This window comes from Lepidochelys kempii, chromosome 3, assembly GCF_965140265.1.
Source record: "Lepidochelys kempii isolate rLepKem1 chromosome 3, rLepKem1.hap2, whole genome shotgun sequence".
NCBI classification, from domain to species: domain Eukaryota; kingdom Metazoa; phylum Chordata; order Testudines; family Cheloniidae; genus Lepidochelys; species Lepidochelys kempii.
The window spans coordinates 115,003,354-115,016,330 of NC_133258.1; the positions used below are offsets into that span (position 1 = coordinate 115,003,354).

Consider the following 12,977-nt stretch of genomic DNA (forward strand, 5'->3'; position numbering starts at 1 on the left):
CTGTTGGTTTGATCAAGGGCCAGACATTTAAAACAATTGTGATTTATCAAATAGAGAGATACTGAAAGAAAATGTCAGTTCCTAGCCAGACTTCTTCAGAGATTGGGATCTGCCACAGTCAAGTGGACTGGAGTCTTATTTTAAAGTCATCTGGAAAAAACATGCTGCTTTTATTATCTTGTCTAAAATTGAAAAGATGCACATTGGGGTGGGGAGGAATTTTAATGCACAAACAATGCTCTTGTCTTTTTCTCATTCTGTTATATAATCTCTAAGTTAAAAAAAAAAGCCATTTTAAGGTTTGGGCTCAGAGGCTGGTGGAAAAACTCTCCACTGATCTGCTATAATAGAAAATAATCAGATGCATTTCTAAAGTAATGCTTTGCTTTTTGTGTCATTCTTTACAGACTTCTGTGCTTAATGATTATGAAATAGTACAGATAACAGCAAATTGCGTCCACACCAGTTCTTGTGCAATGTGTGCTCTCCAAATCTCTTGCTTCAATTTGTCTGGGTAACTGGATTGGCAGAAGGAGAGGTGAAAGGCAGAGAGGAATCTCGTTAGTTCAAGTCAAATCTTATTGAAGACATAGGATTGTTCAGACTTGGAGGCCTTTCTGAACATGGAGATGGTTTCACTGGAATTTGAAAGTGACCTACAAAATTTGGCACATGGGGGGCAGCACTTAATATACATTAGTAGCTGAAAGCCCATGATGTTACATGGGTGTGGCAGCTGAGCCACACAATCCAGTCTGTCGAGTCTACTTCATTACAACCAATGAGATTGTTGTTGCATATAAATTAGCTGTAGAATTAAGATTGGTTGGGTTACCTCTGGACTAGGACTTCTGGCATGATGCAGATATGTGCCTTACTGTATCTGTACACCACATGGGTGTAATTAGTAAAAACAAACTTGCTGAGAATATAAAAACTGGATGGTAACATACTGCAAATCCAGTGATTGAACCTGGTAGTAATCTAAATAAAGAGCTCTGAGCCACACTTGTAGCTGTTTTCATCACTTCACAGTGACTCAACAGACATTCTGTCTGTCAGAGTGACACACACACATTACTCTGCGATTGAGAAATTAAATCCTGTATGATCAGTTTCACTGTTGCATTTCCTCCCTTTTAAACCTCAAAATTGAAGCTCTGTAAAATATTCAAATGAAAGCCCAAAAGTACTCAAAATCAGTTTTGGGTCAACTTTGATCTGCGTTCGCATACCCTGTTCTATGCTAAGCAATGCTGAGGTTTATGTAGATAGGAAACTTCCCTCTTCTCAGTCAGCCTATCTTGCTCCATCAACATCTCTTCCCCCCCCCACCCGCCTTTTTTTTTTTTTTTTGAAGATAGCTAAGATGAGAAGAAAAGGAGTACTTGTGGCACCTTAGACTAATATTTATCTGAGCATAAGCTTTCGTGAGCTACAGCTCACTTCATCAGATCACGAAAGCTTATGCTCAGATAAATTTGTTAGTCTCTAAGGTGCCACAAGTCCTCCTTTTTCTTTTTGTGAATACAGACTAACATGGCTGCTACTGTGGATCCTGTCATTAAGATGAGAAAGAGGCTCTAAAGTTTGCTGGTGGGGAGGAGTGTAGCTGATTAGTGAATCCCCTGAAAACTTGAATTCACTACTTTTGTATTTCAATACTACCAAGGAGCCAGAAGAAAAAGATGGCTGATCCAGAGAAGAGCTTAGAATTTTAATTTGAACCCTCAAACTTGCAAAGGCTAATTTCATTCTTCCTTCAAGGAAATGGATTGATTTGTATGACTTGTCTTGCTCTTCTCAGAATACTGGGCAGATCATCAGCTGGTATAAATTGTTCTAGCTCTATCAACTTCAGTTCAGCCTTATAAAGGAGGTCTGGATGTCAAACCTATTTTATGACTTAGCAACTGGTCTGAAATTGCTCAAATGCTGACTTTGAATATTTTTTTTTTTGGCTTCATGTTACTGCAGCTGACTATCCCAATTTGTTTCTTGGAGTGAAACTATAAAGCAAAGACATGTATAAATTACAATAGTACTTTTTAGATTTTGATCTTTCTTTCTAAGTCATTCATCAGTGTCTTTGTATTCTCCCCTGAAAGGCCACAAAGTGAAACTCAATTGCTCATTGGATGAAAAGAAAATAATGAATGTATACGATACCAGAGGCCCTTTACCACATATTAAAAACTTCATCTTACATACAATAAGCAGCTTTTTAGATTATATTTAAAAAGTGATTCAGCATTTCCTCCAAAGTTCAGGGGCCTTCAGTTCATATTATAGACATACACAATTTTGGTTATTGTCTGGTATTTGGGGACACAATGAGCAGTTGTCAGGGAGGTAGGTGTGACCTTTTATTTAGTGGGGACTGTCAGGAAGTGGTTGGGAGACACTAAAGAAACTTTGGAGACAGATGTGAACTGGCAGTTCCCAACTGTCATTCGACGTGATGTGTGTACACTCTGGACTAGTGTCTAAACCTCACCACCTTTCCAAGGATTCTCCTTTATTTCTAAGTCAAGACAACAAATATAAATCTCACTCTGAACATTTGAGGAGATTCTTCTAGGGTTTTGCCTGGCAAAACTTTAGCCTCAACCCCAGCCTGTTTGCCTTAGAGAAACTCCACGTTTTATCTTTTGAGCTGTACTAATGAAATACTACTGGTGTGGCTGTCGAGATGGGTCCATAGAATAGCTTTATATCACCAATGCAGTACCCTAGAACCTACTATCCTGATACAACTGGGATGAATGCCTGAAATAGCAACATTTAAAATGAACACCTGGCTGAAATTAGCAGAATGAATATTTAGTCACTGCAATCAGTTTATATTGTAACGGTGTGTGTCTTATAATTCTAGTGACTATAAATTGTATGTGAGAGTGTTACAGGACAGAAGGTGGTGGCATCTAATTATACAAAGTGTCTGAAACCTTGTGCTGCTGTACTGAAATCTACATTGGTTTCAGTTTAGGTTTTTGTGGTTACTACGCTAATTAAATGAAACATACTTTTAAGTTCATCATTTCTGGGATAGATTCTTATTTTCCTTGACTGAAGTGAAATGAAAGTCATCCATCAAATTAGAAATTAAATTTTTTGTGGGAGTGCTCACAGAACAATATTAGGATAGGCCAGTAGTTTAAGTCCCAGTGACTGAAAGGTGGTACCATCTGATGACTGTTTACTAGCCTATGTGAAATGAACTGATCTCAATCAAACTTCTTGTGGAGAAGTGTCCACTTACACAACCACTATTACCATTTGCACTATCTGCATCCTTGCTATCCACCCAGATGGAATCATTGGTAGGGTCAGGGCCTTTGTCTATGAGGAGGGCCCCTCATAGGGACTGTACAACGCAAGTCTTTTTTAGAAGTGCAATGGGCCTGGACTTGGACACTTGACACTTCTCTTTTTGATGACGCTTAAGAGAGCACCGTCCACAACAGAAGTGTTTTAATGTCTTTTTCATACAGCGTGAACAACAAGAAATAGTCTCTGATCATGAGAGAGAACCATTTTGGCCTAAACTGAATCACCTTGGTCTCGTTGCTATTGCCATTCTGCTTCCTCAAACCCACCCTCCCAAATGTTCGTTGCCTTTGCATGTGGTTTCACCTCTGTAAGTGGAATGCAAGCTCTTTGCAGAAGGGACCAGCTTTTGTAAACTGTTCTGTAGGGTGCCTAGTACAGCTTTAGGTGCTGTAAAATATACTGAATACTCTTCTACAAAATTAATAAGGCAGACTTTTAAAAACATAGCCATGTAAACCCATGATATCTCTAAAAACATGTACAATAGGAAAGCTAACTATTTAGGCCTCAATTCAACAAAACACTTGGGCATATGTTAACTTTGATCTCAATGGAACTACCACCTCCCTTCTTAAAGTCAAGTATGTCATTAAGTTGAAGGGCTAGGTCCTGCTCTTGGTCTTGATGTGAGTTTAATCTGTTGACTGCTATAGGAGCAAAGTCAGGATCTTTAACCGTCAAGATAAGCAGTAACAACTCACAATAAGGGGTGTGCTTACACCCTCTCCTCCATTTCAGAGCTCTCACATTTGGTTTATAAACTGAGACTGAGGAATGGGGACAAGATTTACAGTGGTGTGTGTTTTGGGTTTTTTTGTTACTGCTGTTTTAACAAGATTCTTTTAAATGTTACTTTACTTATTACTAATAAATACCACATCTTTATGTGGTTGGAACTGCTCTTTTTCCAGCTTGACTTTTTTACATGTGAAATGTTTTGAATCAGATACAGAACACACTGTATAATACTAGAAGGAAGTGGAAAATATTTAAAATGGGTTTGCTTAGATTGAGGTAGTATCTCTGAAATATATTTCTTGAGCTCAGTCCTGGAGCACAGCCTGCAGATTCAGGTTGTTCTAGTCACACCACTCTATTAGCCAGGGCTTATAAATAATATTAATTCTAATAATTAATATGCCTATTTCAGGCAGTGTGTGGTCTGCTGTTAGCATATTAGCAAGTCACCAGTTCTGCAGCTGATTTTGATTGGATCCCAATTATGCAGCATAAAACAGCAGATGTTCTTGGTGCAATCTGATAGCCGTTTTTATTCTGTATTTTCTAATGTATAATCAAGGATAGAGGGTTTGATGAGACCAAGGCCTCTGTCAAGCCCCCACCCCACTCTACCTCAGACTGCTCTCTGACCTGAATAAGGAACAAACAGTTCTGCAGTAAAATTGTTTCATTCTGTGCTGTACCTTGTCCTGTTTAGTTGGGAAAAATAAAGATCTGTTTGACAATGTTTTTCCATCCTCTGCAAACTTTCTCTATAACTGGATGGTTGTAGGTGGTATGTGTGGTGTGTTTTTGTTGTTTTTTTTAAATAGGTGAGACAAGAAAAATCCTTGTGCATAAATGTAATGCATCTTACTAGGAATAGATAATAAGCCTATTGAAAGTATTAGTGTCTATTGTGGCAGACCTGACTATAGGGTAACTGTCATCAACCGGTTTCAAATGTAGTGGGGCTCACAGTGAAAAGGCACTACTGCTGGAATACTCTAAACATTGCCACTTTTAAAATGTGTAACTCAAGTTGAAGCCCACCTAGATATGAAATGCAATTAGTTGATTTATATTTGTCACTTCTATATTATGTTTTTATGATTTCATGTATTTTTTTCACTGCCCAAAAGTGTAGTGGGTGCTAAAAATATTCTATGGTCCTTTCTATTCCAAGGACCTTTACAGTACTTCACAATCAGTTACCTAATCCTCCCAACAGACCTGTGTGGGAGGTAGGTAGATAATTTCACCTATATTCCAGATGACTAAACTTGAGGCATAAAGTTACTTTCCCAAATTGCCTCAAGTCCAGTGGTAGAGCTGGTTAATGGAACACAGAAATCCTGCCATCCGTCCTCTGCTTTGACTATTAGAATTGTGATGTCCATTCTTTTTATTAAGTAAGTGTTTTGACATATTTCTAACACTACTTCACTATAGGATACTGAAAATGGAACTTGCAATGGAAGTATAAATTCTGTCTTCACTATAGAGCCGCTACCACCAGCACATCCATTAATAAAGCACAAGTATACACCTAATATGCTTGTTTAGGGAAAGTTATCAAATTTCTTATGATTAGAGTGGTCATGAAAAATACTCAATGAGAAATTTAAGATAAAGTATTACAGGAACTCTGGAAAATACTGTTAAGGGATTGTCTATTTTTCTTTAATTCTACTTTTATATTTTTCCTCTGGCTTTACAGGGCACAATGACTACATGTGTCCTGCTACTAACCAGTGCACCATCGACAAGAACAGGAGAAAGAGCTGTCAGGCCTGCCGGCTGCGGAAGTGCTATGAAGTGGGAATGATGAAAGGTGGTACGTACACAACAACAAACACACTTTTTAGCACTGATGGCTGCTTAACTGGACAACCAACACAATTAAGCAAAGACAACTGTTGTTGGCCAAAAAATCCCAACCATGAGTAAATGAGGGTGATATCCTGGCTGAATTGAAGTCCATGGAAATGTAGCCATTGACTTCAGTGTGAATAGGATTTCACCCCTAATATTTTAAAATTTGTTTCCTCACAAGTGGATTTGTCTGGCCGCAGGCTATCATGAGTGAAATCCAGTCCTAAATGTTTGTTTTTCTGCAATATGCCATTCAGCGCTCTGTGAAACACATTGATGGTCTCAGTTCAGGTCCCAGTGGACAGGTATCCACATAGTAAAACGCAGAATCGTTATTGCCATCTTGTGGACTGTTTCTGAGGGTAGGCCAAGACTTGTATGGGAACAGACTGTTAATTATCTTGTATCTAGGTCAGGTATGAAACATATTGATGAGGTACTTTGGAGAAACTTGCAGTACTGCTGCTCTTACTGCACTACTTCTGTGGATTTATAAAGGGTTGCCACCTTCAGAGCTGTTCTAGCACCTTGCAACGGCACACAATGCACCTGAATTAATTTCCTTTTCCAGTATTGAAATATTCAGGACCTGATTCTCATCTCAGATACACTGAGCTAAATCACAAGTAATTACATTGAGACACTGGAGTTACACTGGTGTGAGAGAAGAATTCGCCTTAGATGTCAACAGTGGTTGCTGCACATCCCAAAACTGATTGTACTAGAGATATCTGATGATTAATGTTTAGAGGAAAATTTTTTATAAATAGAGGACACTGCCATCAAATAACCTTTATTATACTGTTCTCAGAGCAAAGGTTCTTTCCAAGAGACCTTTGGGATGTTTTAATAGTGAGTTTTGAGCATTTCCCCAGTAGACGTCTTCTCTCCCTCCTTTAAATTACCACTCCTTTTTGTTAAAGAAACAGACAGAAAGCAAGGGGAGGGGACAGGCAGAGATAAAAAAAATTAATTGCGATTAATCATGTGAGTGATTGCATTGTTAAACAATAGAATACCACTTAAATATTTTTGGATGTTTTCTATATTTTCAAATACATTGATTTCAGTTACAACACAGAATACAAAGTGTACAGTGCTCACTTTATATTTTTGACTATAAATATTTGCACTGTAGAAAAATAGTATTTTTCAAGTCACCTAATACAAGTACTGTAGTGCAATCTCTTTATCATGAAAGTTGAACTTTTATAAATTAGAATTATGTACAAAAAATAACTGCATTCAAAAATAAAACAATGTAAAACTTTAGAGCCTACAAATCCACTCAGTCCTACTTCAGCCAATTGCTCAGACAAATAAGTGTGGTTACAATTTGCAGGAGATAATGCTGCCTGCTCCTTGTTTACAATGTCACCTGAAAGTGAGAACAGGCGTTCACATGGCACTGTTGTAGCCAGCATTGCAAGATATTTACATACCAGATGCACTAAAGATTCATGTCCCTTCATGCTTCAACTACCATTCCAGAGGACATGCGTCCATGCTGATGATGGATTCTGCTCAATAACGATCCAAAGCAGAGCAGATCAATACACATTCGTTTTCGTCATCTGAATCAGCAGAACATTGATCTTCTTCTTTTTGGTGGTTTGGGTTCTGTGGCTTCCACGTTGGAGTGTTGCTCTTTTAAGGCTTCTGAAAACGTGCTCCATACCTCATCCTTCTTAGATTTTTGAAGGCACTTCAGATTCTTAAACCTTGTGTCGAGTGCTGTAGCTATTTTTAGAAATCTTACATTGCTACCTTCTTTGCGTTTTGTCAAATATGCAGTGAAAGTATTCTTAAAATGAACATGTGCTCGGTCATCATCCGAGACTGCTGTTAACAAGAAATATATGGCACAATGAGGGTAAAACATAACAGGAGACATACGATTCTCCCCCAAGGAGTTCAGTCAGACTAAAGGCTTTTTTTTTTTTTTTTAAATGAGCGTCAGCAGCATAGAAGCATGTCCTCTGGAATGGTGGCCAAAGCATGAAGGGGCATATGAATGTTTACCATATCTGACACGTAAATACCTTGCAACACCAGCTACAAGAGTGCTATGCAAATGCCTGTTCTTTCAGGTGACATTGTAAATAAGTAGCAGGCAACTTTCTCTCCTGTAAATGTAACCAAACATGTTTGTCTTAGTGATTTGGCTGAAGTAGGACTGAGTGGACTTATAGGTTCTAAAGTTTTACATTGTTTTTGAGTGCAGTTATGTAACCGAAAATCTACACTTGTAAGTTGTGCTTTCACAATAAAGAGACTGCATTACATCATGTGTATGAGGTGAATTGAAAAATACTATTTCTTTTGTTTATCATTTTTACAGTGCAAATATTTGTAATAAAAATATAAAGTGAGCGCTGTACACTTTCTATTCTGTGTTGGAACTGAAATAAATATATTTGAAAATGTGGCAAAACATCCAAAATTTAATCATTTTTAATTGGTATTCTATGTTTAACAGTGCAATTAATTTTGAAATGCAGAGAATTATAAAACTGGACATTAGATGCACCTGCTTTAAAATGGAAGGAAGATAGTGTCTGTGTTTTTAATGAAAATATTTCAAAGTCACATTTATTTAAAAAATTACTAACCTTATCTAAACCTATTTGTAAAGGAAGTCTTAGCAATAGTATCTTGCAGAGACTTAAATCTGGATGGTGGTGTCTTCTGAATGTTCAGAGAGGGTTTCCAGTGCTCATTCTTTATTTTTCTCAGGTGAGAGAGGTTTGGCTCAGGACTCCAATTTTAGGCTATTCAGAATGTTTCAGCTTTTCTCTGTCATTATTTCTATCATCCTGGTGATTCAGAGCAGCCAATTACTTCCTTCATTTGGCTTCTAGCTTCGGACTGAAATAGAACTCCAATAATTGATTCATGGAATGCATATGTGTGTATTGTGGCTCTCAACTTAATATTCTGGAGCACCTGATTGGAGTTTTTCCATCATGAAAAACGTAGTCCTTGCAGAACAAAACAACAAAAAAATACAGTAAAGAAATATTAAGGCTATATAGTTAAGCAAGCAGAAAATATCACAATTAAGGCTGCAGCTGCTACCTTAACTCTGTCCTCTTGTATATATGCAATATAATCTTCAGCTATATGATCATATACGGTTTCTCAAATACAACATTTGTATAATTTTGTGCTACCTTACACATGATCTTTTCATTCATTTATATTTACATTGCTTTCATTGTCAGAATAATCCAGTACATCTCTATTGAGTTAAGGCTTTTTGATATTCTCTTTCCTCTTAAGTATACAGTCTAATAATTTTCTCAGCTGTGATATATTCAACAGCAATGTACATATGCTTCTATTTTTTTAAGCAGCAGTATAGCCTTAGCACCAGTTCTGGGGATTAAATTTAGGACAAAAAAGAATAGCTACTTTTAAATTTGTCCCTGACCACCTCCTAATTCAGGGGTTCTCAAACTTTTTTTCATAATGTGGACCACCTCGTAATAGAGAGACTGTGGCCGCTGTCCTTCCCATTTGCAGTCCATGGACCTTTCCATTAGTGATGGCATAACATCCCTATGGCAACTGTGTAACTGATTTAGATTGAAAAATATTAAAAAGACAGCTAAATACATTAATTGGTTTTCAACTCATTTTAGTAGCTGAAAATAGGAAGAGCTAATGCCCTGTGACCAGCCACCAAGCAAGCACTGTATGTGAACCATCAGTGGTCCACAGACAGTAGTTTGAGAAACTCCTGTTTTTAATGCAATGCTGTAGAAACTTCTCTCACCACCAGGCTCTATATCTCCTCAGAACCTGTGACCATTTTCATCAGAAAGTTTCAATGCCTGATAAGGTAACACCTGGATCCAGAGCTGATAGTTGAAACTACACCCAGACAACTCTGTGGAGACACTGGTGGTCATTTAGTTCTCATTCTGTTGCTTGGACAGCATACCTTCCTCCATGTGTCAAACTGTCTGGAGGTGCTCAAGAGCATGAATACCAACCTCCAGGACAGATTGTTAAGAAACGGGGCACAAATCCCAAACTGGTTGTGATTTCTATACTTAGATTTCTGCGACAAAGTATCAAGTACAAACTCCTCAAGCACTCATAGCCTTAACATCCTTAAGGGCTGACCCAAGGCAAACAATGGGGATCATTTGCTAATGCAAATCTTGCTCTTGACAAGTCCAAGCAGCATAGAGATCCAGTTTATTCTTGTGAGAGGGATTTCTACTCCCTCCCAGAGTTCAAGCTGATGGGACAAGTCCAAATGCAGATCTCCTCTTCAGGGAGGAGAAGTAATCAACAAAGTATCTGTCCTTTGATGATTCACAGTGGCTTATTTGATTTCAGTTGGCCTTCTTGTGGGCAGGACCCAATGCTTTCTAGAGGAAGCCAGTCTTTACATTAATTTAGGCTTCTTTCCTGTTTGAGTTACACAGTGTGACAGGGTCAGGCCAGATGGCTATAGGAGAGTAATTGGTTTTTTTTTTCTTTTTTTTTTTTTGAAACAGAAAAGAATTTTATTTGTGTAACACTTACAGAGAAATCACCAAAAAGGATCAATCAAAACTATGCGGCAAAACAAAAGCAAACGCAGGTATAACACCAGCAGCCTGCAGGAGGGAGAAGTGTTCAGGCTAGCCTGGGCCCAGAGCAGGGGGGCTTCCTCAACACTCGTGGTCTTCCACCCCCTCGAGTTACTGAGTGCCACGCCCAGTGTCACCGATTATTCCTCTCCTGAGAGTGCCCGACAAGATGGGCACGGCTGCTGGGTGGGCGGTTTGGGGGGGACGGGACGTACACCCACATGTGATAGGACCCCTCCTAGGTGATGGTGATGATGGTATCCACAGCGGCAACAGCTGGGGCTGGGGTCTCTCACTGTTCCCCTCAATCAAAAGGTCAGACGGAGGGAACTAGACGGGGTCACCAAGCAGAGAACCGCTGACAGCACCCACCGCTCCTCAAAGGCGTCCAGAGAGTCGGTGGACGCCGCCCAGAGGAACTCCGCCCGGATACGTGAATGTACTGAGGATCGGAAAATGGCCCTACAGTCGCAGGACGCTTCATTGGCCAGCCTCCCCTCTCTCGTTTTATAAATGGCTGTTTTAGCTAGGGCTAGGAGGAGGTTAACCAGGAGATCCCGTGACTTTGTGGGGCCACGGATGGGGAGTGTGTAGATAAAGAGGTGAGGGGAAAAGTGTAGCCAAAAGCGTAATAAAATATTCATGAGGAGCTGGAAAAGGGGCTGTAGCCTGGCGCACGCTAAATATACGTGTGCCAGGGTTTCCCTCATGTTGCAAAAAGGGCAAATATCCAGGATGGGGGTGAACCACATCAAAAACATGCCTGTGCTCACAGCTCTGTGAAGGAGCTGCCAACTAATGTCCCCAATGGCCCTTGGGACCAAGGTGGAATACAGGCTGGCCCACCGGGGCTGCTCACCCTCCAAAGGTGGCAGGAGGTCCCGCCACTTTGTATCGGGGCGGGACACCATGGTGTGGGCGTGAAGGGTGTGAAGCGTGAGTGTATATAGATGTTTCCTTGGCGCGGTTTGGAAGCTGACCGGCTGCAGTTTGTGCAGCCGGCTCACAGTGAAAGGGTGAGGGGTTTGTTGGGATCTACGGGGTAGGGGCCCAATTGAAAGGTCTGGCGGGCCTGGGGTAGAGGGTGGACGGGGTGCGCCCTCGTGCAGGGCTCGGTTGAGATAAGCCCGAGCAGCGGGCATCAAGGCGGCCTTCACCTCCTGAAGTACGCGCCGGGGGGTACGAGGTCTGGAGAGCCCCATGCGTCGAGTGAGCGTCAGGGGATCCAGCCAGTCTCCCCAGTCATAGTCCAGGAGGTCTCCGACTCTTGTGACTTCTGCCAGGACCAAACTCTGGCACACCGAGCGGGACTCTGCCACCTGCACATGGAGCTGACGGTTGTGTAGCAGGGGCTCCGCGAGGAGATGTGCTCCCATGGTGGCCGCCATGGACCTGGTCCTTGAAAACCATTTCCAGGTCCGGAGGAGTTCCTGGTAGAAAACCGACAGCCTGGAGAGGTGTCGCGGAAAACCTCTCTGACAAAGATAAAAGAGCTGCTGGTCGTACTGGAGCCCTTGGAAGCAGCGCAGGAAGGCGTGCACCAGTATGCTCCATGGCGAACTACCTGCACTATAAAGGAGCTTCTGCAGGGCCTGGAGGCGGAAGACACGGACCTGAGTGTGCAGACACTTCAGGCCCTGCCCTCCTTCCTTCAGGGGTAGATAAAGAACCCCAACAGGGGCCCAGTGCATTCCTGACCAAAAGAACTCTAGAATCGATGTCCGGAGGTTGGTCAGGAAACCCGGGGCTGGGACCAGGATCTTGAGCCGGTACCAGAGTGTGGACAGGACTAGTTGGTTAAGCACCAGTGCTCTCCCTCGGAGGGAGAGACATCTGAGTAGGCTTGTCCATTTCTGGAGCCACTCTATCATCCCGCCTTCTAAATTTCGCCAGTTCTCTGGCGGAGAAGGGTGCGTGGCAGAAAGGTAAACGCCTAGGTAGAACAGTAGACCCACGCTCCACCAGATGGTCTGAAGCGCGGGTGGGAGGGAGCTCACCTGCCGCCAGTCCCCCACCGCCAAGCCAGAGCTCTTGACCCAGTTGACTCGGGTGGAGGAGGCTGCCGAATAGATGGCCTGGCAAGCCTCCGCCTGTGCCAAGTCACCCGGGTCCTGGACCACGAGGAGCACGTCATCGGTGTACGCTGACAGGACCAGCCGCAGCTCCAGCTCCCGCAGCACCAACACTGTCAACCTGCTTCGGAGGAGACAGAGGAAGGGCTCGATCGCCAGGGCGTACAGCTGGCCCAAGAGGGGGCACCCCTGCCATACTCCTCGCCCGAAGCTGACTGGTTCGGTCAGGGTCCAGTTGAGCCTAACTAGACACTCCGCGGAAGCCTACAGCACCTGGAGAAAACTCTCACAAACTGAGGTCCAAATCCAAACACCTGCAGAGTGCTCAGGAGGTACCCATGGTCCACTCTATTGAATGCCTTCTCCTGGTCGAGAGACAGGAGGGCGAACG

The 12,977-nt window shown here is 41.8% G+C and overlaps 1 protein-coding gene across 11 annotated transcripts in view; it reads left to right on the forward strand.

The window, feature by feature from the left end:
• The window catches only part of ESR1 (estrogen receptor 1), a 258,838-nt gene that overhangs the window by 128,861 nt on the left and 117,000 nt on the right, over window positions 1-12,977 (forward strand). For all 11 annotated transcript variants that reach the window (XM_073337674.1, XM_073337671.1, XM_073337679.1 and 8 more), the window contains one exon: window positions 5,774-5,890. In XM_073337674.1, coding sequence (XP_073193775.1) covers window positions 5,774-5,890 — 117 coding nt within the window. The remainder of the gene's footprint in view (window positions 1-5,773; window positions 5,891-12,977) is intronic.